This window comes from Chelonia mydas, chromosome 1 (assembly GCF_015237465.2).
Source record: "Chelonia mydas isolate rCheMyd1 chromosome 1, rCheMyd1.pri.v2, whole genome shotgun sequence".
NCBI classification, from domain to species: Eukaryota; Metazoa; Chordata; order Testudines; family Cheloniidae; genus Chelonia; species Chelonia mydas.
In genome coordinates this window covers 11,912,278-11,939,448 of record NC_057849.1, presented here as the reverse complement: position 1 = coordinate 11,939,448, position 27,171 = coordinate 11,912,278, and the positions used below count along the sequence as shown (strand labels likewise).

The 27,171-nt window shown below is 53.7% G+C and overlaps 2 protein-coding genes across 4 annotated transcripts; both read right to left on the bottom strand.

Moving 5' to 3' along the window:
- Positions 1–1,727: 1,727 nt before the first annotated feature.
- Positions 1,728–25,221, bottom strand: LOC119563702 (sialidase-3). Of its 3 annotated transcripts, none has more exons than XM_037877981.2 (4): positions 23,849–23,876; positions 7,973–8,106; positions 7,312–7,542; positions 1,728–6,478 (listed from the first exon to the last, which is right to left on the bottom strand). In XM_037877981.2, the coding sequence occupies exons 3-4, from the start codon at positions 7,513–7,515 to the stop codon at positions 5,390–5,392; spliced, it is 1,293 nt and encodes a 430-aa protein (XP_037733909.1). In that variant the 5' UTR covers positions 7,516–7,542; positions 7,973–8,106; positions 23,849–23,876; the 3' UTR covers positions 1,728–5,389. The 3 variants fall into 3 exon arrangements, with proteins under 3 accessions (XP_037733909.1, XP_037734168.1, XP_037734029.1); XM_037878240.2 differs by lacking the exon at positions 23,849–23,876 and adding an exon at positions 8,692–8,817 and having other exon boundaries at positions 7,986–8,106; XM_037878101.2 differs by lacking the exons at positions 7,973–8,106; positions 23,849–23,876 and adding an exon at positions 25,029–25,221.
- On the bottom strand, positions 18,566–25,531 carry LOC102935338 (sialidase-3). Its single transcript, XM_037889828.2, is given in 4 exon segments — positions 18,566–21,128; positions 21,131–21,596; positions 23,849–24,034; positions 25,493–25,531. Coding segments are annotated over 4 exon segments (1,128 nt in total). The 3' UTR covers positions 18,566–20,691.
- Between the last annotated feature and the right edge of the window lie 1,640 nt (positions 25,532–27,171).

Sequence of the window (27,171 nt, the reverse complement as noted above, 5' to 3'; positions counted from 1 at the left end):
GGATATGAGTCAGCAGTGTGCCCTTGTTGCCAAGAAGGCCAATGGCATTTTGGGATGTATAAGTAGGGGCATAGCGAGCAGATCGAGGGACGTGATCGTTCCCCTCTATTCGACACTGGTGAGGCCTCATCTGGAGTACTGTGTCCAGTTTTGGGCCCCACACTACAAGAAGGATGTGGATAAATTGGAGAGAGTCCAGCGAAGGGCAACAAAAATGATTAGGGGTCTAGAGCACATGACTTATGAGGAGAGGCTGAGGGAGCTGGGATTGTTTAGTCTGCAGAAGAGAAGAATGAGGGGGGATTTGATAGCTGCTTTCAACTACCTGAAAGGGGGTTCCAAAGAGGATGGCTCTAGACTGTTCTCAATGGTAGCAGATGACAGAACGAGGAGTAATGGTCTCAAGTTGCAATGGGGGAGGTTTAGATTGGATATTAGGAAAAACTTTTTCACTAAGAGGGTGGTGAAACACTGGAATGCGTTACCTAGGGAGGTGGTAGAATCTCCTTCCTTACAGGTTTTTAAGGTCAGGCTTGACAAAGCCCTGGCTGGGATCATTTAACTGGGACTTGGTCCTGCTTTGAGCAGGGGGTTGGACTAGATGACCTTCTGGGGTCCCTTCCAACCCTGATATTCTATGATTCTATGAATGGCCTGCTGCAGAGCTCAGCCATACATGGTTACAGCCCACCTCCAGGCTAGGCCCTGCACCCCTCTTCCTGGGATTCACTGAGACTCTCAGCCAGCCAGTAAAGCAGAAGGTTTATTGGACAACAGGAACACAGTCCAAAACAGAGGTTGTGGGTACAACCAGGACCCCTCAGTCAAGTCCTTCTGGGGGAGCAGGGAGCTTAGACCCCAGCCCTGAGGTTCCCTGCCTTCTTCCACCCAGCCCCAAACTGAAACTAAACCCCCGCAGCAGGCTCCCTGCTGCAGCCTGTCTTCGCATTCCTGGGCCAACTGTTCATACAGTTGCTCCAGTACAATTAGGTCAAGCAGGTCCTCTTTAGCTTGGGCCCCAGCCGTCCACTTGAGGGCATATCCCTGCATTCGGTTGACCAGTTGTAGGTATGTGACCTCAGGCATTTTATGCTGACTCCGGAACCTTCTCCGGTACATCTCGGGGGTCAGCCCAAACTCACGGAGCAGGGCCTGTTTGAACAGTTCATAGTCCCCTGCCTCCGCCCCGTCACATGTTAGAAGGGAGCATTGCGCGACTTTAAACGAGCATGTTCCCGAATTGATCAGCAACGTAAGGTTAACCGGGACAAGATTAAGTGAGGAGTTTCTGTACTTAGTCCTTAATCATCTACTGCTGGGTTAGAGGTTGTAAGTTTCAGCCCTTAAATACATACCTGCTAAGGCCCCATTTCTGGTAGGGGACATCTGATTTCATCCCCCGGGTGGTCTGGCTGAGTCTCCCCGTCCCTCTGCTCTGCCATGTTGGGAACAGGAGACACGCAGAAGAACTGAGAAACCAGCACAGTTGGCTCACCCAACCGGCAGCTCCAGATCGAGACACCTTGCTCCAGGTGCAATCATCACAGCCCGTTCTCAGTTCCACGCAGCCCAACTTCCACAGCAAATCAGCTGAAGAGCCAGAATTAGAGCCCAGGCCTCCTGCCTTCCCATCCCACGCTCTGACCCCAGGACAACTCAGCCTCCGAACTGAACGTAGCCACTGCCACTCTGCAGCAGTTAAACAAACAGAACCACCCCATGAGGGATACAGGCATCAGCGGAGAGTTTTATTAATACCCACTCTTCCGGAGATCAGTGGTGTAACTGTATCGTATGTAAGGCCTTTTGTTTTAGACAGTTACAGGCTCAAGCAATATCTTTGCATGACGCAGAAAAGCATTCAGACAGACCCCGAGCCCTCATTTGAGAGAGAGGCCAGTTTTTGGCACAAATCAAGGGCGTGCTTTAATAGAAGAACATCTGTTAATAGTGCTGTGCAGCCCCAGCCTGCAGCCGCTGTGTTCAGTGGGGTTGGGAATCATGTGTTGCTTTCATCTGCTAACATCCAGCTCAGATTACACCATCCCTCCTCCTCTTTTGCAAGGGAGCGCTTGATCCCGCATTCGCTCGAGTAGGCATTCAAAGCACCAGGGGCCTGACGCCAACGGCCCTCGTTGTGGAGACGAATATAAAATATGGGCCGTGTTCTCACTTTAGGTGCAAAGAGGCTGCACATTTCGTTTGTTAAAGGCGACGAGGAATAAATAAAACAAGCACAGCTGACACAGACCCATGCAGAGAAAGATCCTTACTAATGAACCATGGCCACGTACAGATAGAGGCGCCAGGGGCTACCATTGTGCATCAGATCTGGATGCATCAGCACCAACTACGCACCCTGGCCTCATCAGCAGAGAGGATTTAACGCCTTGTGACTCTAGGTGAAGAGCTGTGATAGTTGCTGGGACCAACCACTGGAGGGAGACATGGTTACATCCTCTCAGCCAGTGAATGGACAGTCAGCAGTTCGAGTTTCTAAAATTAAAGCACCGTTCAATGTATACAAATAGGTTTTGCGTGCTACTACCCAGCACAGGAACAGCTGAGGCTGGGAGCAGGGCCATGGCTCTGGGAGAGGGGACATGGATGGGGTAAGGGGGCTGAACCTGGGGCCACAGCTGGGGGTGAAGCCCCAGGCTCGGGGCCAGGAGAGGACCCCGAATGTGGGGCTGGAAGCAGAGCCCCGAGGCACGGGGCTGGCAGCCAGGACCCCAGGTGCAGGGCCAGAAGGGGAGCACCACGTAAAACTTGGGGGTGCTCCAGCACCCCTAGTTCCTGCACCTATGAATTGATGTGATTCTAACCTGCTGGGGGCAGTGGTGGACATTAAGCATTTCCATTGGAAGGGCATAAGAATTTTAGCACAGGGCCATGGCGCACCCACCCTGACAAAACAGTTGTCACGACGCCACAGAAATTGTTACACTCGGTCGTTGAGCCAGCATCTGCTCATTACTGACTTAACCAGACATCACTGGCTCAGGCAGACTCGGGGGCCAGAGTCACCGACACTCTCCAGCTGTCCTGGGCTGCCGGAGACATGCAAATTGGCCAGTGGGGAATGAGTGAATCTAGCCCTTTACATTCCGTAGTCACTCTCTTGCTGAAGGTGTTTCACGGCAAGGGACCCAGACAATGCAGCGAGCGATCGGTGCCATTACAGAACTGGTGGCAGTTGCTACAAACAGAGAACCGATAAAAATAAAAATAAGAAACAAAAGCCAATTCATCATCAGGTGATTAAAGGGATTTTCACAGGGCAGCAAAGATCCTGCAGGGACGGATTTCAAAATAATTGGCCTGATTTTCATCTCGCTTACGCCTGGGATTTCCATCAGCTTCTATGAAACTGTGTCATTTACACCAGAGCAAGTGAGATCAGAATCAGGCCTGCTAGCTCACCAAGAAAGATTTGGGGCTAGATCCTAGAAACACAGGTAGCTTTACTTGTGTGAGGAGTCCCATTGAAGTCAATGGCACTTACTCATGCGAGTAGAGTTAAGCAGGTGGATGAGTGTTTGCAGATTCTGCCTCTGTAAGGGCTAGATATGTACTGCTTGGCTAAGTGCCGACTAAGGGTGCGGGGGGGGGGGGGGGAGAGGAGAACTGAGGTAGCTGCTTATAAATATGTAATACTATTACTTACTGATTTTCCAGTAGCATCAAGAGGCCCTAACTGAGATCAGGGCCCCATTTGTTATACAGACACATGGTAAGAGACATGCTGTGCTCCAGAGAGCTGACAGTTTAAACAGACATGACAAAGGGTGGGAGGGAAACTGAGTCACAGAGAAGCAAAGTGACTTGACCAAGGTCACCCAGGAGTTCAGCAGCAGAGCCAGGAACAGACTTCAGGTCCCCCAAGTCTCAGTCCAGCACCATAGATGCTACACCACAGGGCTTTCTATAACTATTTTCAGGAGGGAGAGCCACAGGTTAACCTGGGGTCTCTGGCACACCCGTAACGCAGCAGAGATGCTGCACGGCTTGGGGCTGACGTGCACAGACATGATGGGGAGTAGCGTTGGCGTCTGCCTCCAAGCTGGTGCCTGACCTTGCTCCCCAGGGCAGAAGTGATGCTGTGGTGTTGATTTAGGAAGGGAAGGATGTGTATGCTCCTGGAGCAGTTTACAGAGCAAATGAACAAACAGCTCACTCGCCCACACATTAGGTACATCGGGACTTGCCCGAGGAGAGGAAATACTTGAAAAACTTCTCCAGCTGACACTGCAAAGCATGCTTGGATTGTTCCCTGAACTGAGAAATGGCCAAGATGCTAAACTACTACTCCTGCAAACATGGGATCTTCAGTGACCACGTGTGGGCACGTTCTTAGGATCACCTTTAATAAGACAGCACCGGTGTTCTCTCTAACTTTTCCCACCCATGTGCGGAATGAATTTTGTCATGTGTCACACATCACCTCCATAGTGGTGCACATAACAAAATTCATGTGGTGGGGGTGGGCCGAGGGGTTCAGAGTGTAGAAGGGGGCTCAGGGCTGGGGCAGAGGGTCGGGGTGTGGGGACGCCAGATGGGGGTGCAGCTTCTGGGATGGGGCCAGGGGTGAGAGGTTTGGGGTACAGGCTGCCCCGGGGCTACAGTGGGGAGAGAGGACTCCCCCCAGCTCTCTCTCCTCACAGCAGCACCTGGGCTGGGGAGAGAGGTGCCTCTCCCCGCCGCAGCAGGTCTGAGCTGGGTTGGGTCTGGGAGAAGGGCGTCCCTCCCACCAGCCACAGCAAGTCTGGGCTGAGTTGGGGCCAGGGGAGTGGTGGCCCGGCCACGGCAGGTCCCAGCCGGGCGAGATCCACGAGTGCCTGTGGGACACTCAACAGGCTGCTGCACGGCCGCGCAGTTTACGGGGAACTTAGGACAGCACCCCCAGCAGCAAAGCACATTTCCCCCTCCCCTTCCCTGCACCCAGAGTGAGTTCTCTTTTGTTGTAGTGCAATTCTTAATGGACAGGCAGTCTCAGCAGAGGGACCAAGGATCGACAGGTCTGTGGAGTATGGACTGAGCAGTCCTCTCTCTGGGCCAGATCCTCAGTTGGTGTAACCTGTGGAGCTGATTTACACCAGCAGGCGTTTTGGCCCCCGGCGGTGGTGCATCTGGCTCAGGGTGCTGGTACATCAGTAGGACGGCACCGGAGAGGCTGGCATGGCTGCCCGGGCTGTGGCCAAGTTCTCAATCTCAGATGGAGCGACGGATGCTTTGCTCCTCTACAGACCAGGCCCCAGGAAGTCCCGGACCCTGAACCAGAGACACCCGAAAGAAGAGGCTGCTTTCGGAAGCCCACGCCTCATGGGGTGGGGATCTTCCGGGGGGAGTGAGCGTGTGTCTCTCTCGCTTACTCCCCTGGAGGACACCGCTAGTGGGATTTTTGCTTTGTGTTGGGCTGCTGCTCCAAGGAGCGGGGGGAGCCTCTGCTCTTCTGGAGATCCTCAAAGCAGAAGAGCTGGAAGGCGATCTCCTCACAGTCGTAATTCACCCCGCACTCAAACAAGCAGCCAAACAAGAGCGCCGCTGGCGCCTCCTGGCACACGGCCAGGTCCGAGTAACCAGACGGCCCTTGGTACAGGAGCCAGGGGTGTTCCCAGGTGGCCTCCGTCAATGGGGAGCGGTTGAGGTAGATGCCCAGGTCAACCGGCTTGCGTTTACTGGTCGGGTGGGAGTAAAGCAGCCATGACATGGTGCGTCTGCGGATATCGGAGGCGGCATTCCCACTGTTCAACGGGCAGGTCAGCTCGTGGGCTGGGGTGTCTGGCCCTTCTGCGCCATCCGCCTCCAGAAGCCCCGGTGTCGGTGTGAAGCTCACTACGCTGCCCTGGCAGCCGTGAGGCGGCTCGCACAGCTTCTTGCATGAGGAGGGGCTCTCGAATGTCAGCCCCTGGTCTGTGCTGAGCGCAGCCGCCCGGCATCGGTACGGGGTGCGGGCGTTGCAGTACAGCACGGGGTCACAGGCCTGGCCTGCCACCTCGGCCACCTGGCACTCCATCATCTTCATGCCCTTAATCAGCTTGCCCTTGTGCCAGCACTGCCCGCCGTCATCACTATAAAAGACCAAGGACTGGGGCTGGGTCCAGCAGGGCAGCGGCAGGCAGCAGCAGCGAGCGGTAATGTGGTAGACGTAAGCCGGGATCACCAGCCGCCCGGAGCGGAGCTGCACCCCGTGCCCCGGCCCCACCGCAAACGTGGCCCAGTCCTTCAAGTCTTCCCCAATCACCTGCTCCGTCAAGTCCGTTACCGAGCTCCAGGTCTGGCCGGCGTCTCCGCTGCAGACGTAGCAGAGCCGGGCGGCGTTCCACCCAGTGAGGATCTGCCGTTTCTCTGTGGTGCGTTGCCTCACGCAGATGAAGAACAGGAAGACAGTCTGACTCTTCTGCTCGTACACAGGGCAGGGGTTCATCGTGCGGTGAGCCGGTAACACTGCGCTCGTCAAGGGCTCCCTGGGCCCCCACTGCAGCGGGAGAGAGGGGGCAAGAACAGGTAGGTCAGAGGGGTAAGCGAGCGGGGCCCACTCCTCAGTACATCAGGATGACCATTCTGTACTGCCGCCTCAGGACTGGATGGGCCATGGAGCTCACACTTCGCCCCACCGCCAGGGGGAGCTGTTGAGCCCTCAGCACTTCTGAAAACCAAGCAGGTGCCAAAACGGGGCTCTCAGAGCCTCATTTTAGGCTGTTGGTTCTGCCTTCCTCTAAGAGAGCAGGGGCTGGGCTGCAGCAGCTCCCCTGAGGGCTGCACTGGCTTCTGCTTTAGTGGCTTGGCTCTGCTTTTCCTCCCTATGTGAATCCAGCCAGACACAAGCTGGCTGCAATTAGAGACAAGACACATGCCAAACACACAGTTGCTAGCTCCGTGGGACAGGGACTGTCACAATCCCAGCCAGTTCCCCGGCCTGGCCCGGCCCGCCCTCCCTCTCCTGAGCTGCTCTCTTGGACGTTTACACTCCATTTGGAGCGAGCCTCCCAGCCCAGGTCAGCAGTAGGGTTGCCAGGCATCTTCCCCAATCATATTCCTTAGGGGTGCGATCCTGCAAGGTGGTGAGCAGCCTCAACTCCCTCCTCACTTCAAAAGGCAGGTAAAGGCCCCCGGCACCTCATTGGAGCGCTCTGCCCCTAACAGGACCTAGCCCTGCCCAGTATCATTAGATACTGGGGGGTGAATAGCCTGGAGTGCAGATATCCAGGGAGAGGCAGCACCCCGGGAAGCGCTAATGCTGAGACACCTTGGGCTAAGAGCGGCAGCAAGCAAGGGGGGTCTGCAGGGAAACAACGCACAAGGAATTACCTCGACCGAAGTCCCTGTCTTCCGACCTCGTCTCAGCACCAGGTACTCAGCGTCCTCATCCTTGGGACAGGAGCGCTTCTCTGCGAACGCCAGGAGCGTGTCTGTGGGGATATACAGCAGTGCGGGGACCCGATAGGTGACCCCAGTCTGCGGATCCTGGTGGAAGAGAGTCACCTTCCCAGAGCTCATCGAAGCCTTGATCATGATGTCTCGACGTACCAGACACCTTAGCTAGGAGAGAAAAGGCATCAAGGGGGTTAAACCAAAACTAGCTCCGGAGCGTCTCTCAGCCGCAGAGTGGCACCCACCTGCTCAGATAGGAAACATTACTGGGCTCCTTCTTTCCCCATCCCTGCCATAGACTCACTGCATCAGGCAACCAGCTCAGGGATCAATGCTGCAAGGGGCTCAGTGCAGACTTAGCTCCTACTGATTTCAATGAGAGCAGGATCCGGTCCTGATCCACGAGGGGTGGGTAGGACACTGAGTTAGGGCCAAATTCTGCTCAATTATGCCAGAGAAATTTCTGGCTCTGGGTTTACATGAGCGTGACAGAGATCAGAACGCGGCCCCCACTGCCTCCAAGTGACAAACAGGGGCCTTCCTCCAAGCCCAGACTTTCCCAGCACCAGCCCAGCAGTAATGCAGTGCAGGAATTTACCGTCAGCAGGTGCCTGCCCCGCTGGAGGGGATCCCCGCAGCGCTCTCTCCAATGCAGACCGGCTCTGGAGTCTCCCTCCTGGCCTGGCTTTCTGCTCTTTCCAGCGGCGAAGGGGGCAAATTAGACCAAAGGACCTAGAAACAGCAAGAGAAGTGAAAGTAGAAGCTCTAACCTTGGCAGGGATTCAAGCCCTACTGAGCCGAGCCAAGCCCAGCCCAGCCCACCACACACCTGCAGACACTGCTTGGCCCAGGATTACTGCTAAAGAGATGTGCCACAGTGCCCCACCCCCAAAAAGGCCTCCACACCGCCTCCAGTCATGGAGAGTCCCCCCAACAGACCTGACGCCCGCCAGTCCCCATTGCGCCGAGTCCCCCCCCGCCCCACCAGACCTGCCCCCCCGCCAGTCCCCATTGCGCCGAGTCCCCCCCCGCCCCACCAGACCTGCCCCCCCACTCCTCCATTGCGCCGAGTCCCCCCCTGCCCCCATCAGACCTGCCCCCCAACTCCTCCATTGCGCCGAGTCCCCCCCCCCCGCCCCATCAGACCTGCCCCCCGACTCCTCCATTGCCCCGAGTCCTCCCCGCCCCATCAGACCTGCCCCCCGACTCCTCCATTGCGCCGCGTCCCCCCCTGCCCCCATCAGACCTGCCCCCCCACTCCTCCATAGCGCCGAGTCCCCCCCTGCCCCCAACAGACCTGCCCCCGCCGCCCCTCACCGCAGACTAGGCTCCGCGGGGCTCGGGCACCGCAGGGCGCGGGGAGCAGCAGGGCTCGGTCCCTGCCTGTCCCCGGCTCCCTCCTCCCGCCGCCGTGTGCCGCTGAATCGCTTCCCTCCGCACCGGAGGTATAAATCCTAAGGTGCTCTCGCTAACTGCCCAGATCCTGGCTGGTGTAAAGCTCCGGGAACCCCGCGGTCCCAGGGTGACCAGATAGAATAGCCAGAGCTTCGCGACCCAGCTGAGTAGCGGGGAACCGCAGAGCAGCACACAGCAGGAGTTTGCCTGGGATTGGTGAGTATCCCAGTGTGTGTTTGCTGCCAGGGCAGTGTGAAAGCTGAGCGAGTGCCTGATTGGCTGGTAGCCTGCAGGGGGTGGGCATTGGGGCTGTCTGTTTGTTTGTTTCAGGGAAGCCTGGCTGTTTTAAAATAGCCAGAGCTTTGGGAACCAGCTGTGGGGGTGGGAGGGGGAAATAGCAGAGCACCGCAGGGCACCACACAGCAGGAGTTCGTCTGGGAGTTCGCCTGGAGTGAGCCCAGTGAGGCTTACATCTTGCCAACTTCTCTGAGGAAGGTCATAGTAGGAAGGTGATATGGAAGGGGGGGGGGGGTTCAGCTGTTGTGACCTGTCCTGGACGTACAATGTTTGTCTTTCTTCCACAGGACAGAAGCGACTTTGTCTGTACAAAGTGCAAGCTGGTCTCCATATTGGAAGAGAAGATTGAAGGTCTGGAGCAACAGATAACGACCCTGCATTGCATTCGAGAATCTGAGGATTTTCTGGACAAAAGTCAGGATATGCTTCTACGGGCACAAAGCTCTAAAGATTTAGAGCAGGTTGCACAGCGGAGCCAAGAGGCCAGTGAAGAAGCTTGGCAACATGTGACCTCCAGAAGAAGAAGGGGGAATGTCCGGGTTCCAGCAACGCGGACACAAGTAACTAACCGCTTTCATGTTCTCTCCACAGGTACCATTGCGGAGAGTGGACCAGATGATACGTCTGGGGGCAGAAGGAGACTCTGATGGTTGGAAGGCATGAGATGCACTGTCCTGGGGTTAGAGGTTCCTCGACCACCACTCCCAAGAGAAGGAGGCGGGTGGTGGTGGTCGGGGACTCTCTCCTCCGGTGGACTGAGTCATCTATCTGCCGCCCTGACCGGGAAAACAGAGAAGTCTGCTGCTTGCCAGGGGCTAAGATTCGCGATGTGACGGAGAGACTGCCGAGACTCATCAAGCCCTCGGATCGCTACCCCTTCCTGCTTCTCCATGTGGGCACCAATGATACTGCCAAGAATGACCTTGAGCGGATCATTGCGGACTACATGGCTCTGGGAAGAAGGATAAAGGAGTTTGAGGCGCAAGTGGTGTTCTCGTCCATCCTCCCCGTGGAAGGAAAAGGCCTGGGTAGGGACCGTCGAATCGTGGAAGTCAATGAATGGCTACGCAGGTGGTGTCGGAGAGAAGGCTTTGGATTCTTTGACCATGGGATGGTGTTCCATGAAGGAGGAGTGCTGGGCAGAGACGGGCTCCACCTTACGAAGAGAGGGAAGAGCATCTTTGCGAGCAGGCTGGCTAACCTAGTGAGGAGGGCTTTAAACTAGGTTCACCGGGGGAAGGAGACCAAAGCCCTGAGATAAGTGGGAAAGTGGGATACCGGGAGGAAACACGGACAGGTACGTCTGTGAGGGGAGGGCTCCTGCCTCATACTGAGAATGAGGGGCGATCAGCAGGTTATCTCAAGTGCTTATATATGAATGCACAAAGCCTTGGAAACAAACAGGGAGAACTGGAGGTCCTGGTGATGTCAAGGAATTATGACGTGATTGGAATAACAGAGACTTGGTGGGATAACTCACACGATGGGAGTACTGTCATGGATGGTTATAAACTGTTCAGGAAGGACAGGCAGGGCAGAAAAGGTGGGGGAGTAGCACTGTATGTAAGGGAGCAGTATGAATGCTCAGAGCTCCAGTACGAAACTGCAGAAAAACCTGAGTGTCTATGGATTAAGTTTAGAAGTGTGAGCAACAAGAGTAATCTAGTGGTGGGAGTCTGCTATAGACCACCGGACCAGGGGGATGAGGTGGATGAGGCTTTCTTCCGGCAACTCGCAGAAGCTACTAGATCGCACGCCCTGGTTCTCATGCGTGACTTTAATTTTCCTGATATCTGCTGGGAGAGCAATACAGCGGTGCATAGACAATCCAGGAAGTTTTTGGAAAGCGTAGGGGACAATTTCCTGGTGCAAGTGCTAGAGGAGCCAACTGGGGGGGAGCTTTTCTTGACCTGCTGCTCACAAACCGGGAGGAATTAGTGGGGGAAGCAAAAGTGGATGCGAATCTGGGGGGCAGTGACCATGAGTTGGTTGAGTTCAGGATCCTGACGCAGGGAAGAAAGGTAAGCAGCAGGATACGGACCCTGGACTTCAGGAAAGCAGACTTCGACTCCCTCAGGGAACGGATGGGTAGGATCCCCTGGGGGACTTACATGAAGGGGAAAGGAGTCCAGGAGAGCTGGCTGTATTTCAAGGAATCCCTGTTGAGGTTACAGGGACAAACCATCCCGATGAGTCGAAAGAATAGTAAATATGGCAGGTGACCAGCTTGGCTTAACAGTGAAATCCTAGCGGATCTTAAACATAAAAAAGAGGCTTACAAGAAGTGGAAGGTTGGACATATGACCAGGGATGAGTATAAAAATATTGCTCAGGCATGTAGGAATGAAATCAGGAGGGCCAAATCGCACCTGGAGCTGCAGCTAGCAAGAGATGTCAAGAGTAACAAGAAGGGTTTCTTCAGGTATGTTGGCAACAAGAAGAAAGCCAAGGAAAGTGTGGGCCCCTTACTGATTGAGGGAGGCAACCTAGTAACAGAGGATGTGGAAAAAGCTAATGTACTCAATGCTTTTTTTGCCTCTGTCTTCAGGAACAAGGTCAGCTCCCAGACTGCTGCGCTGGGCATCACAGCATGGGGAGTAGATGGCCAGCCCTCAGTGGAGAAAGAGGTGGTTAGGGACTATTTAGAAAAGCTGGACGTGCACAAGTCCATGGGGCCGGACGAGTTGCATCCGAGAGCGCTAAAGGAATTGGCGGCTGTGATTGCAGAGCCATTGGCCATTATCTTTGAAAACTCATGGCGAACGGGGGAAGTCCCAGATGACTGGAAAAAGGCTAATGTAGTGCCAATCTTTAAAAAAGGGAAGAAGGAGGATCCTGGGAACTTCAGGCCAGTCAGCCTCACCTCAGTCCCCGGAAAAATCATGGAGCAGGTCCTCAAAGAATCAATTCTGAAGCACTTACATGAGAGGAAAGTGATCAGGAACAGTCAGCATGGATTCACTAAGGGAAGGTCATGCCTGACTAATCTAATCGCCTTCTATGATGAGATTACTGGTTCTGTGGATGAAGGGAAAGCAGTGGACGTATTGCTTCTTGACTTTAGCAAAGCTTTTGACATGGTCTCCCACAGTATTCTTGTCAGCAAGTTAAAGAAGTATGGGCTGGATGAATGCACTATAAGGTGGGTAGAAAGTTGGCTAGATTGTCGGGCTCAACGGGTAGTGATCAATGGCTCCATGTCTAGTTGGCAGCCGGTGTCAAGTGGAGTGCCCCAGGGGTCGGTCTTGGGGCCGGTTTTGTTCAATATCTTCATTAATGATCTGGAGGATGGTGTGGATTGCACCCTCAGCAAATTTGCAGATGATACTAAACTAGGAGGAGTGGTAGATACGCTGGAGGGCAGGGATAGGATACAGAGGGACCTAGACAAATTGGAGAATTGGGCCAAAAGAAATCTGATGAGGTTCAATAAGGATAAGTGCAGGGTCCTGCACTTAGGACAGAAGAACCCAATGCAGCGCTACAGACTAGGGACCGAATGGCTAGGCAGCAGTTCTGCGGAAAAGGACCTAGGGGTGACAGTGGACGAGAAGCTGGATATGAGTCAGCAGTGTGCCCTTGTTGCCAAGAAGGCCAATGGCATTTTGGGATGTATAAGTAGGGGCATAGCGAGCAGATCGAGGGACGTGATCGTTCCCCTCTATTCGACATTGGTGAGGCCTCATCTGGAGTACTGTGTCCAGTTTTGGGCCCCACACTACAAGAAGGATGTGGATAAATTGGAGAGAGTCCAGCGAAGGGCAACAAAAATGATTAGGGGTCTGGAACACATGACTTATGAGGAGAGGCTGAGGGAACTGGGATTGTTTAGTCTGTGGAAGAGAAGAATGAGGGGGGATTTGATAGCTACTTTCAACTACCTGAGAGGTGGTTCCAGAGAGGATGGTTCTAGACTATTCTCAGTTGTAGAAGAGGACAGGACAAGGAGTAATGGTCTCAAGTTGCAGTGGGGGAGGTTTAGGTTGGATATTAGGAAAAACTTTTTCACCAAGAGGGTGGTGAAACACTGGAATGTGTTACCTAGGGAGGTGGTAGAATCTCCTTCCTTAGAAGTTTTTAAGGTCAGGCTTGACAAAGCCCTGGCTGGGATGATTTAATTGGGGATTGGTCCTGCTTTGAGCAGGGGGTTGGACTAGATGACCTCCTGAGGTCCCTTCCAACCCTGATATTGTATGATTCTATGACCCCGGGCCAGTGCTCGGGCTCAGCCCTTCTCACCCAGCGAGCCCCAGCCCGGGTCCCAGGCCAGCAGGGACCGCTGTGATCATGGAGTCTGGCCTTCGCCCTCGGCCGGTTACCCTCCCTATTCGATATTTCCAGCTCTCACGGGGCTTCACAGCAGGGGTCAATCTCCTGGCCCTTCCCCGGGAGATCGATGGGAAAACGGAAGGAGGGAGCAGAACCGTGACCTGCCCCAGGTGTGGCAGTGAGTCAGGGGCAGAGCCCGGAATAGAACTCAGTCCTGGAGCTCATACTCTAACCAGTAGCCCATACTGTTTCCAATCCCGTGTGCTGGATTTTCACCGCATGCGCTTGGCCTCTCAGCTGCACAGAGAAAGCCCCAGCGCTGCTCTCCCCAGACAGGCAGGCCACCACTTCTCTTCCCCCCATTATCCTGTAGCACCTCTCATTTCCACCCCTCAGTCTGTCCCTCCCTAATTCCGTGGCATCTGCAGTCTTGCTTCGCCACCTAGTGGAGCTTCTCCATGTTGAAGCACTTGGAGGAGAGGAAGGTGATCAGGAACAGTCAACATGGATTCACCAAGGGCAAGTCATGCCTGACCAGCCTGATTGCCTTCTGTCACGGAGTCACCGGGCAATGCTCTGGAACTACTCCATACGAAGCCAGTAAGGAATCTGGGGGAGCATGTCTCCTCTGGGAGCAGACTGTCTCCAGGGCAAGAAGCTTACACAGCTTCGACCTTCCTGAGTCTGACCTCGGAGCATTCAGCATCCCCTTCCACACTGTACGCTTCCCACAGCGAGTCCGCACAGGCGGGGCTCCCGGGGAAGCCCGTGTGGGCCCTGCATCGCAACTCTGCAGTCAGATGTGACTCTCAGCCAACCAGTAAAACAGAAGGTTTATTAGACAACCGGAACACAGTCCAAAACACAGACCCAGATCTGGTCCACACTCCCAAAGCTGCAGGCTTTAACCAAAAGCGGCGGGGAACCAGCTGAGCGGCGGGGGACAGCAGAGCAGCACACAGCAGGAGTCTGCCTGGGAGTTCGCCTGGAGTGAGCCCACTGAGGCTTACACCCTAACGACTTCTCTAAGTAATTACTGCATCTCCTGAGGAAGCTCATAGTAGGAAGGTAATATGGATGGGGAGTGTTCAACTGTTGTGAGCTGCACTGGATGTGCCATGTTTGTCTTTCTTCCAGAGGACAGAAGCGACTTTGTCTGTACAAAGTGCAAGCTGGTCTCCATATTGGAAGAGAAGGTTCAAGGTCTGGAGCAACAGGTATCGACCCTGAGTTGCATAAGAGAAACGGAAGATTTCCTGGACAGATGTCAGGATATGTTTCTACAGGCACAAGGTTCTGAAGATTCAGAGCAGGCTGCCCAGTGCGGACAGGAGGATGGTGAAGAAATCTGGCAACATGTGACCTCCAGAAGAAGAAGGGGGAACGTCCATGTACCAGCAACGCGGACACAGGTAAGTAACCGTTTTCATGTTCTCTCCACAGGTACCATTGCGGGGAGTGGCCCAGATGATACGTCTGGGGGCAGAAGGAGACTCCACCAGTTGAAAGGCATGAGATGCACTGTCCTAAGGTTGGGGGTTCCAAGACCACCACTACCAAGAGAAGGAGGCAGGTGGTGGTGGTCGGGGACTCTCCCCTCAGGGGGACTGAGTCATCTGTCTGCCGCCCTGACCGGGAAAACCGAGAAGTCTGCTGCTTGCCAGGGGCTAAGATTTGCGATGTGATGGAGAGACTGCCGAGACTCATCAAGCCCTCGGACCGCTACCCCTTCCTGCTTTTCCACATGGGCACCAATGATACTGCCAAGAGTGACCTTGAGCGGATCACTGCAGACTACGTGGCTCTGGGAAGGAGGATAAAGGAGTATGAGGCGCAAGTGGTGTTCTTGTCCATCCTCCCCGTGGAAGGAAAAGGCCGGGGTAGGGATCGTCGAATCGTGGAAGTGAATGAATGGCTACGCAGGTGGTGTTGGAGAGAAGGCTTTGGATTCTTCGACCATGGGATGGTGTTCCAAGAAGGAGGAGTGCTAGGCAGAGACGGGCTCCACTTAACGAAGAGAGGGAAGAGCATCTTTGCGAGCAGGCTGGCTAATCTAGTGAGGAGGGCTTTAAACTAGGTTCACCAGGGGAAGGAGACCAAAGCCCTGAGGTAAGTGGGGAAGCGGGATACCGGGAGGAAGCAAGAGCAGGAGCGTGTGAGAGGGGAGTGCTCCTGCCTCATGCTGAGAACAAGGGGCAATCAGCGGGTTATCTCAAGTGCCTATATACAAATGCACAAAGCCTGGGAAACAAGCAGGGAGAACTGGAGGTCCTGGCAAAGTTAGGGAATTATGATGTGATTGGAATAATGGAGACTTGGTGGGATAACTCGCATGACTGGAGTACTGTCATGGATGGGTATAAACTGTTCAGTAAGGACAGGGAGGCCAGAAAAGGTGGGGGAGTTGCACTGTATGTAAGGGAGCAGTATGAATGCTCAGAGCTCAAGTATGAAACTGCAGAAAAACCTGAGAGTCTCTGGATTAAGTTTAGAAGCCTGAGCAACAAGGGTGATGTCATGGTGGGAGTCTGCTATAGACCACCGGACCAGGGGGATGAGGTGGATGAGGCTTTCTTCCGGCAACTCGCAGAAGCTACTAGATTGCACGCCCTGGTTCTCATGGGCGACTTCAATCATCCTGATATCTGCTGGGAGAGCAATACAGCGGTGCACAGACAATCCAGGAAGTTTTTGGAAACTGTAGGGGACAATTTCCTGGTGCAAGTGCTGGAGGAACCAACTAGGGGTGGAGCTCTTCTTAACCTGCTGCTCACAAACCGGGAAATATTAGTAGGGGAAGCAAAAGTGGATGGGAACCTGGGTGACCATGAGATGGTCGAGTTCAGGATCCTGACACAAGGAAGAAAGGAAAGCAGCAGAATACGGACCCTGGACTTCAGAAAAGCAGACTTTGACTCCCTCAGGGAACTGATGGGCAAGATCCCCTGGGAGAATAACGTGAGGGGGAAAGGAGTCCAGGAGAGCTGGCTGTATTTTAAAGAATCCTTATTGAGGTTACAGGGACAAACCATCCCGATGTGTAGAAAGAATAGTAAATATGGCAGGCGACCAGCTTGGCTTAACGGTGAAATCCTTGCTGATCTTAAACACAAAAAAGAGGCTTACAAGAAGTGGAAGATTGGACAAATGACCAGGGATGAGTATATAAATATTGCTCGGGCATGTAGGGATGGAATCAGGAAGGCTAAATCACACCTGGAGTTGCAGCTAGTGAGGGATGTTAAGAGTAACAAAAAGGGTTTCTTCAGGTATGTTGGCAATAAGAAGAAAGCCAAGAAAAGTGTGGGCCCCTTACTAAGTGAGGGAGGCAACCTAGTGACAGATGTGGAAAGAGCTAACGTACTCAATGCTTTTTTTGCCTCTGTCTTCACGAACAAGGTCAGCTCCCAGACTACTGCACTGGGCAGCACAGCATGGGGAGGAGGTGGCCAGCCCTCTGTGAAGGAAGAAGTGGTTCGGGACTATTTAGAAAAACTGGACGTGCACAAGTCCATGGGGCCGGATGCATTGCATCCGAGAGTGCTAAAGGAATTGGCGGATGTGATTGCAAAGCCATTGGCCATTATCTTTGAAAACTCATGGTGATTGGGGGAAGTCCCTGAAGATTGGAAAAAGGCTAATGTAGTGCCCATCTTTAAAAAAGGGAAGAAGGAGGATCCTGGGAACTACAGGCCGGTCAGCCTCACTTCAGTCCCCGGAAAAATCATGGCGCATGTCCTCAAGGAATCAATTCTGAAGCACTTAGACGAGAGGAAAGTGATCAGGAACAGTCAGCATGGATTCACCAAGGGAAAGACATGCCGGACTAATCTAATTGCCTTCTATGATGAGATAACTGGCTTTGTGGATGAAGAGAAAGCAGTGGACATGTTATTCCTCGACTTTAGCAAAGCTTTTGACACGGTCTCCCACAGTATTCTTGTCAGCAAGTTAAAGAAGTATGGGCTGGATGGATGCACTACAAGGTGGGTAGAAAGTTGGCTAGATTGTCGGGCTCAACGGGTAGTGATCAATGGCTCCATGTCTAGTTGGCAGCCGGGATCAAGCAGAGTGCCCCAAGGGTTGGTCCTGGGGCCGATATTGTTCAATATCTTCATAAATGATCTGGAGGATGGTGTGGATTGCACCCTCAGCAAGCTTGCGGATGACACTAAACTGGGAGGAGTGGTAGATACGCTGGAGGGTAGGGATAGGATACAGAGGGACCTAAACAAATTGGAGGATTGGGCCAAAAGAAATCTGATGAGGTTCAACAAGGACAAGTGCAGAGTCCTGCATTTAGGACGGAAGAATCCCATGCACCGCTACAGACTAGGGACCGAATGGCTAGGCAGCAGTTCTGCAGAGAAGGACCTAGGGGTGACAGTGGACGAGAAGCTGGATATGAGTCAGCAGTGTGCCCTTGTTGCCAAGAAGGCCAATGGCATTTTGGGATGTATAAGTAGTGGCATTGCCAGCAGATCGAGGGACGTGATCGTTCCCCTCTATTCGACATTGGTGAGGCCTCATCTGGAGTATTGTGTCCAGTTTTGGGCCCCACACTACAAGAAGGATGTGGATAAATTGGAGAGAGTCCAGCGAAGGGCAACAAAAATGATTAGGGGACTGGAACACAAGTTATGAGGAGAGGCTGAGGGAACTGGGATTGTTTACGGAAGAGAAGAATGAGGGGAGATTGATAGCTGCTTTTACCTACCTTAAAGTTGGATCCAAAGAGGATGGATCTAGACTATTCTCAGTGATAGCAGATGACAGGACAAGGAGTAATGGTCTCAAGTTGCAGTGGGGGAGGTTTAGGTTGGATATCAGGAAAAACTTTTTCACTAGGAGGGTGGTGAAACTTGGAATTCATTACCTAGGGAGGTGGTGGAATCCCCTTCCTTAGAAGTTTTTAAGGTCAGGCTTGACAAAGCCCTGGCTGGGATGATTTAGTTGGGATTGGTCCTGCTCTGGGCAGGGTGTTCGACTAGATGGCCTCCAGAGGTCCCTTCCAACTCTGTTATTCTATGATTCTATGAAAAACTGCTCAGCAAGTCACCTATCTCCAGCACCCAGTTCCCAATGGGATCCAAACCCCAAATAAATAAATCTGTTTTACTCTGTATAAAGCTTATGCAGGGTAAACTCATAAATTGTCCGCCTTCTATATCACTGATCGAGAGATATGCACAGCTGTTTGCTTTCCCAGGTATTAATCACTTACTCTGGGTTTACTAATAAACAAATGTGATTTAATTAAGTATAAAAAAGTAGGATTTAAGTGGTTCCAAGTAATAACAGACAGAGTCACCAAGTAAGTCACCAAGTCACTAAGTAAGTCACCAAGCAAAATGAAACAAAACACACAAATATAAACCTAATACATTAAGAAACTGATTACAGGTAATATTTCACCCTCAGAGATATTCCAATAATCTTCTTTCACAGACTAGACTCCTTTCTTGTCTGGGCTCAATCCTTTCCCCTGGTACAGTCCTTGTCAGTTCCAGCAGACATCTTTGGCCTTGGCTCCACTTACAGATGAACAGCGCTGTGAGTTAAACCTGCCTTCGTACAGCTGAGTAGGGAAAGCGCTGCAGCCTGTCCACACTGTCAGGTGCCAGCGCACTGTCGTGGTCGCATTTGCAGCGGCAATGGGAGCGGTGCATTATGGGTAGCTATCTCAGCATTCAAGTGGCTGCAACGTGCTTTTCCAATGGGGGCGGAGGTGGAGTGTGACAGGGAGCGTGGGGGGAGAGAGAGTGGGTGTTTGGGGGGCTGAGAGTGTGTCAGCGTGCTGCCTTGTAAGTACAGACCCTCCCTCCTTCCCCCGCTCGCTCTCACTCACCGAAAGCAAACGGCAGCTGTTTCTTTTTTTCTCATAGACGAGATAAGCAGCTGCTCGCTGAAAGGGTCCCCAACCCCCCTCCCCGCTTCTCTCTTCAAGTAAACATTGGCTGTCGGCGCTCCAAACGGAGCCCCCTGCCTGCCTCTCACTCATTCAAAGCCAACAGTGGCTGTGTTTGGTTTTTTGATAAGCAGCCCCAAAAACGGAGCTTTGAAACGGCACTTCCGCACCCGGAGTTCACAACAAAACAAGAGAGGACGCTTCAGCTAAAAGGATTATGGGGAGTTTCTGGAGGTCAATCCGTGCGTAATAACGTTACTCCCCGTTTACACTGGAGCTGGAGCGTCTCAGCCAATGCGCAACAGCTGTTAATCCTCTCGGGGAGGTGGAGTACCAGGAGCACTCCAGCCAGGGAGTCAGAGTGCTCTCCGTGCCTTGCCAGTGTGGACGGGGAGTAAGGTAGAGCGCTCTGGGAGGCTTTATTGTGCTATAACGTGCAACTGTAGCCAAAGCCTGAGATGGAAAGCCGGGGTGTTCTCTGGAAGATCCCTTTGTTCTGTCCCACCCCCTTTTATATCTTTGGCACAAGGCGAGAATCCTTTGTCTTTCTCGGGGTTCCCACCCCTCCTTCTAAATGAAAAAGCACCAGGTTTAAGACGGATTCCAGTATCATTTTTATAGTGGGGACGCTGCACCCCCCCTTACCCATGTCCGCTCTCCCTGCCACCCCTTAGAGCTGAGGCTGGGAGCAGGGCCGTGGCTCTAGGAGGGGGAACATGGACATGGTAAGGGGACTGAGGTTGGGGCCACAGCTGGGGGCGGGGGCAGAGCCCCAGGCTCAGGGCCAGGAGAGGACCCCGCATGTGCGGCCAGGAGCAGAGCCCCGAGGCTGACAGCCGGGACCCTGAGCACAGGGCCAGAAGCCAGGACTCTGGGTGCAGGGCCAGCAGCCGGGACCCCAGGTGCGGGGCCAGAAGCAAAGCCCCACATAAAACCTGGGGTTGCTGCAGCACCCCCCAGACCCCTAGTTCCTGCGCCTATGAGTTGATGTGATTCTAACCAGCTGGGGGCAGTGGTGGACATTAAGAATTTCGATTGGAAGGGCATAAGAATTTTAGCACAGGGCTATGGCACATCAACTCTGACAAAATAGTTGTCATAACTCCACAGAAATTATTACACTCATTCCACGGGCCATAGTTTGCCCACCCATGCCCTAGGAAGTCCCAGGCCCTGAACCAGAGACACCCAAAAGAAGAGGCTGCTTTTGGAAGCCCAGGCCTCATGGGGGTGGGGATCTTCGGGAGGGGTTGCCTCACTTACTCCCCTGGAGGACACTGCTAGTCAGATTTTAGCTTTGGTTCGGGCTCCTGCTCCAAGGAGGGGCAGGAGCCTCTGCTCTTCTGGAGATCCTCAAAGCAGAAGAACTGGAGGGCGATCTCCTCACACGCGTAATTCACCCCGCACTCAAACAAGTAGCCAAACAAGAGCAGCGCTGGCGCCTACTGTCACACGGGCAGGTCCAAGTAACTACACGGCCCTTCGTACAGGAGCCAGGGGTGTCCCCACTTGGCCTCATTCAACGGGGAGCGGTTGAGATAGATGCTCAGGTTGCCCTGCTTGCGTTTATCCATCGGGTGGGAGTAAAGCAGCCATGACATGGTGCTTCTGTGGAGGGTGGAGGCGGCATTCCCAGTGTTCAACAGGCAAGTCATCTCGTGGGCTGGGGTGTCTGGCTCTTCCACGTCATCTGCCTCCAGAAGCCCTGGTGTCGGTGTGAAGCTCACTACGCTGCCCTGGCAGCCGTGAGGCGGCTCGCACAGCTTCTTGCATGAGGAGGGGCTCTCGAATGTCAGCCCCTGGTCTGTGCTGAGCGCAGCCGCCCGGCATCGGCACGGGGTGCGGGCGTTGCAGTACAGCACGGGGTCACAGGCCTGGCCTGCCACTCCACCATCTTCATGCCCTTAATCAGCTCGCCCTTGTGCCAGCACTGCCCGCCGTCATCACTATAAAAGACCAAGGACCGGGGCTGGGTCCAGCAGGGCAGCAGCAGGCAGCAGCAGCGAGCGGTAATGTGGTAGACGTAAGCCGGGATCACCAGCCGCCCGGAGCGGAGCTGCACCCCGTGCCCCGGCCCCACCGCAAACGTGGCCCAGTCCTTCAAGTCTTCCCCAATCACCTGCTCCATCAAGTCCGTTAACGAGCTCCAGGTCCGGCCGGCGTCTTCGCTGCAGACGTAGCACAGCCGGGCGGCGTTCCGCCCAGTGAGGATCTGCCATTGCTCTGTGATGTGTTGCCTCACGCAGATGAAGAACAGGAAGACAGTCTGACTCTTCTGCTCGTACACCGGGCAGGGGTTCATCGTGCGGTGAGCCGGTAACACTGCGCTCGTCAAGGGCTCCCTGGGCCCCCACTGCAGCGGGAGAGCGGTGGCAAGAACAGGTAGGTCAGAGGGGTAAGTGAGCGGGGCCCACTGCTCTGGTCATCCTGATGTACTTTCTGTACTGCCGCCTCAGGACTGGATGGGCCATGGAGCTCACACTTCGCCCCACCGCCAGGGGGAGCTGTTGAGCCCTCAGCACTTCTGAAAACCAAGCAGGTGCCAAAAGGGGGCTCTCAGAGCCTCATTTTAGGCTGTTGGTTCTGCCTTCCCCTAAGGGAGCAGGGGCTGGGCTGCAGTAGCTACCCTGAGGGCTGTGCTGGCTTCTGCTCTAGTGGCTTGGCTCTGCTTTTCCTCCCTACGTGGATCCAGGCCTGCAATTAGAGACAAGACACATGCCAATCATGCAGTCACTCCGTGGGACAGGAACTGTTGCAATCCCAGCCAGTTCCCAGGTCTGGCCTCCCGCTCCTGAGCTCCTCTCTTGGACGTTTACACTGCATTAGGAATGAGCCTCCCAGGCCAGGTCAGCAGTAGGGTTGCCAGGTGTCTTCCCCCGTCATATTCCTTAGAGGTGCGATCCTGCAAGATGCTGAGCAGCATCAACTCCCTCCTCACTTCAAAAGGCAGGTAAAGGCCCCTGGCACCTCATCGGAGCGCTCTGCCCCTTACAGAATCTAGCCCTGCCCAGTATCATTAGTTACTGGGGGGTGAATAGCCTGGAGAGGGAGCGGCAGCACCCCGGGTCTACGGGGAGACTTTGGCAAACCAGTAAAGTGCCTGAAACCACTATGGCTTATTGCTAAAAGCAGCCAAGTCAGCAGGCTGTAAATTGGCCATTCAGCACTCTCAGTTTGACGAAGGCAGGGGGTGCGGGAGTTTTGGGTGCCACAGAAAGGGCAGCTTGACCCCTCATCCTTCCTGATAAGAATTGTGTTGAAGTGGCTGATACATGCACTTTTGAAGAGCAGGATATGCCCCAGGAATGTCTATTGGGGCCTCAAGGCTGCAAACTCTGGAAAAATCCACACCTGGTTAATCGATAATCAGAAGAAACCTCTTGCTTGACTGTTGAAACTGCTTACTTAACAAGTTTTCTTTAAGGGACATGTCATTCTATTACTAATGTAGAAATAAGGGGGAAAAGTTTGAGGTAGTTGGACTTTTTTTTGGACTCTCCCTCTGGATACATCTTGCAGTCCCTACTGGCAGACGGAAGATTTGGCCACCGGAAGCCTGCCACTGTGCCACTCGAGAGCCACACTCAGCTTTGGTAATTATCAAGGATTGGGGGTGTTTTACTAACCTTTTGTGGACATGTGTTAGTGCTTGAGACTAAATAAAGTTTAGCTTTAAGTGAAAGCACTCTTGTGTTGTCCTCTTTGTGCCAGCCATCTATCGGTCGGACGGCCGTGTCTCCCCTCATTTGTTTCCTGACACCACCTCGCACAGAGTAAAAGTTACCAAGAGCTATGGGTTGAAAGAACGCTGGGTAACAGAATTTGGAGGCCCCAGCAAGGATGTGGTAGAGAGGAAGGAGACGGATGGTACAAACAGTTTGTAATTTGTCCATTGCAATAGGAGGTAAAAGACGGCGGGGTGGGGTCGCTCCCTACAAGTTCCCGTGTCGCAGTTCGCGAGTTAATTTCCAGATACATTCCATTACTGGGACTCAGAACTCAGGCTGATTGCATGTTGGAGTTGAGAAATTATGTCCAGAGACAGGGAAACAACTGGAAAGAATGAACAGTTGAACATTATGTTGGGAAACAGCTTGACAGATTTTGTACAAGAGTATGGGGGTAATGGACCCTGGAAGCCTGGTGCCTTCACTGGCCCCGGAGCCTTCCTGCAGCTCCACAAGCAATGGGATATCTGGGTTAGTGCAGGAAGGTGGGGAGGTCCGAATGGTAGGGCAAAGAAAAGGGCTGCTTTGCTGGGATTGTGGATGGTTGCGACAACACTGGATCAGGAGATAGATCGGTTAAAAGACCAGGTGCAGGAACTGGAAAGAATCAGAGCGGAAAAGGAAAATGAAGTGATTAATTTGAAGGCAGAATCTGATGCTCTCAGAGCTACGTCTGACACAAGCAGCACAGATTGTAGGAACGCAGAAGCAGGTATGTGACCGTCCACCTCGCACAGAGTAAAAGTTACCAAGAGCTTTGGGTTGAAAGAACCCCAGGTAACATGGGAAGCGCTAATGCTGAGACACCTCGGGCTGAGAGCGGCAGCAAGCAAGGGGGGGGGCGGGGTCTGCAGGGAAACAACGCACAAGGAATTACCTTGACCGAAGTCCCTGTCTTCCGACCTCGTCTCAGCACCAGGTACTCAGCGTCCTCGTCCCTGGCAGAGGAGTGCTTCTCCGTGAACGCCAGGAGCGTGTCTGTGAGGATATACAGCAGTGCGGGGACCCGATAGGTGACCCCACTCTGCGGATCCTGGTGGAAGAGAGTCACCTTCCCAGAGCATCATTGGTCATGATGTCTCGACGTACCAGACACCTCAGCTGGGAGAGAAAAGGCATCAAGGGGGTTAAACCAATACTAACTCCAGAGCTTCTCTCAGCTGCAGAGCTGCACCCACCTGCTCAGACAGGAAACATTATTGGGCTCCTAAGACAGAACAAGCAATAAGCCTGAGCCACAGAGGTAGGAGTGCATTAATGGCCTGCTGCAGAACTCAGCCATACATGGTTACAGCCCACCTCCAGCTATGCACAACCGTATTTCATTTTCCTTTTGCTACTATTTCTTTGGCTCCCAACTCCCCAAAATGGACTTTGTTTCCTCTATGGTCTGACGCAGTCCAGAGTTTCCTGCACACTTCAAAGGGAGATGGGGCAGTTTAAGCCCCACCTTGAGGTTTTGTAGATAACGTCGGGAGAAATGTGATCACAACATTTTTAATTAAAGTGTCAATGAAAAACTTTGCCCTGTCTTTCAAACAACGCCACGAACAACAGCTCGGAGGGAGGGAGGGCAGAGCCAGGAAGTGAAAGAAACAGAAAGAGAAACCCCAAGGGATCAACCTAGATTAGAAAAGGGACATTTCACCTTCGTTAAAAAAAGAACAAACGCTGGCCACAGCGAAATGTGGACGAAGGCAGGATGGCCCTGTGGTTAAGCCACAAGTCAGGAGATCTGGCTTCTTTCCCTATCGCTGCCATAGACTCACTGCATCAGGCAACCAGCTCAGAGATCAATGCTGCAAGGGTGCAGGCTTAGCTCCTACTGATTTCAATGAGAGCAGGATCCAGTTCTGATCAGCGAGGGGGGACTAGGACACTGAGTTAGGGCCAAATTCTGCTCAATTATGCCAAAGTAATTTCTGGCTCTGGGTTTACATTAGCGTGACAGAGATCAGAACCCGGCCCCCACTGCCTCCAAGTGACAAACAGGGGCCTTCCTCCAAGCCCAGACTTTCCCAGCACCAGCCCAGCAGTAATGCAGTGCAGTAATTTACCGTCAGCAGGTGCCTGCCCCGCTGGAGGGGATCCCCGCAGCGCTGTCTCCAATGCAGGCTGGCTCTGGAATCTCCCTCCTGGCCTGTCTTTCTGTTCTTTCCAACGGCGAAGGGGGCAAACTAGACCAAGGAGCCTGGAAACAGCAAGAGAAGTGAAAGTAGAAGCTCTAACCCTGGCAGGGATTCAAGCCCTACTGAGCCGAGCCCAGCCCGTCACCACGCGACTGGTCTGTCCCTCCCCTCCCGCAGACACTGCTTGGCCCAAGATTACTGCTAAAGAGATGTGCTACAGTGCCCCATCCCCAAAAAAGGCCTCCACACTGCCCCCAGTCATGGCGAGTCCCCCCAACAGACCTGCCCCCCGCGAGCCCTCATTGCACCGAGTCCCCCCCACCCCACATTTCACCGATTCGGACTTGGAGACAGGGTCCAAATATTCGCAGCAGCGCCGGAATGGAACATACCTGACGTCGGTGCAGGGCCATGGCCTGCGCAGTGGCCATTTTGGACCCCATGGGCATACCACTAGGCCCAGGGCGCCCAGTCCAAGGCCTCATGCTTAGTGGCGTCCGAGCCTAGGGTGCTGAAGGCAGCAGCCAGTCGCCCCACCCCTAAGGGTGCAGAGGATTCGGCGGTTGCACCACCTCCTCTGGAACCCACCCCAGTTCCTGAGCCAGACCCTGGAGTGGCTGGCATGGAGCTAGAGGTGGGGCAGGAGGTCCCCGAGGACAAAGTGGGTCTGGCGGACCCAGTTCCTCCACCCTCTTTGTCCTTGGGGACCTCCTGCCCCACCTCTAGCTCCGTGCCAGCCACCTCTAGCTCCATGCCAGCCACTCCAGGGTCTGGCTCAGGAACTGGGGTGGGTTCCGGATGAGGCGGTGGCAGGCACCTCCGTCTTGGGACCGCCCCCTATAGATAGCCGTGCCCACCAGGAACTCCTGCGCAGGGTGGCACGGAATATGAACCTGCAGGCTGAGGAGGTGATAGAGCTGAAGGACCCTATGGTGGACATCCTGGCATCAGAAGGACCATCCAGGGTCCCTCTACCCCTCATAAAAACTATACAAGCCAGTGCAAAGACCATTTGGAAGACCCCAGCCTCCATCCCTCCCACCGCTAAGGGTGTGGAGAGGAAGTACTTCATGCCCTCCAAGGGGTTTGACTACCTGTTCACACACCCACAGCCTTGCTCGTTGGTAGTGTTGGCAGTAAAGGAGAGGGAGAGGAGAGGCAGGGTCAGCAAGCCCCAGCGCCTAAATCTAAGGACGCCAAGCGCCTGGATTTATTCGAACACAAAGTTTACTCCATGGGGAGTTTGCAACTCAGGATTGCCAACCAACAGGCAATCCTGAGCAGGTACCTTTAACTCCTAGAACTCAATGCTGAAGTTTAGGGAACTGGTACCAGCAGAGTCCAGGGAGGAGTTTGGGGCAGTTGTTGAGGAGGGCAATGTTCGGACAAGGAATAAAATATGGAAAGGCTGCAGGGAATTCCCCCAACAAAAATATAGGCCCACAGTCCTTTACTGCGAGTTCCAGTATCTATCACCTGGTTGGTAGCCAAGCTAGTCCTCCTTAGGTAACCTCCCTTCCCCTTCCTCTGCTGGAATGAGGCAAGTGGAATCAGGTGTATATAAACCAAACACATTGTGTTTATTTTGGGGAAACTGAGGTACATAAATGGGAACGGGAAAAATGCATAAAACAATAACAGAAACTTATTCTATCGGTACAGTAACTCAGAACATCTGTGGCCTGAAGCCAAGACCCAAACTAGACACCCGTGGAGTACAAAAGGTAAGTAAACATACAATGTCACCCTTCTGATCGTTGCTCAGGACTTCGATCCTTTGGCTTGTGCAGAGCCTCAGGAGAGGAACTCTGAGGAGATCCCTTGATGACTCGTCCTTCTCACTGGCTCCAGATGACACAGCGGCAGGCTCATGAGATGACAGCTGGGTGTTCACAGGCGAATGACAACGGTGGACGTTAACTGCTGCAGATGGTAAGTAATAGCTGGAGATGGCACTTGTCCAGAGTTTTGATCACCTGTGGAAGCAAACCCGCGTGCACCTGCCACTCGGCTGGGCAGTCCCGAACTGAGGTAACTGCCGCTCTTATATAGACTATATAGCACAAAATCC

Bases quoted from the DNA above. Each gene is read 5' to 3' on its own strand.
- LOC119563702 (XM_037878101.2), bottom strand. From the start codon at position 7,515: ATGATCAAGGCTTCGATGAGCTCTGGGAAGGTGACTCTCTTCCACCAG. The intron at 6,479-7,311 runs GTAATTCCTTGT...CTCCCGCTGCAG, and splicing joins AGACAGGGACTTCGGTCGAG to TGGGGGCCCAGGGAGCCCTT.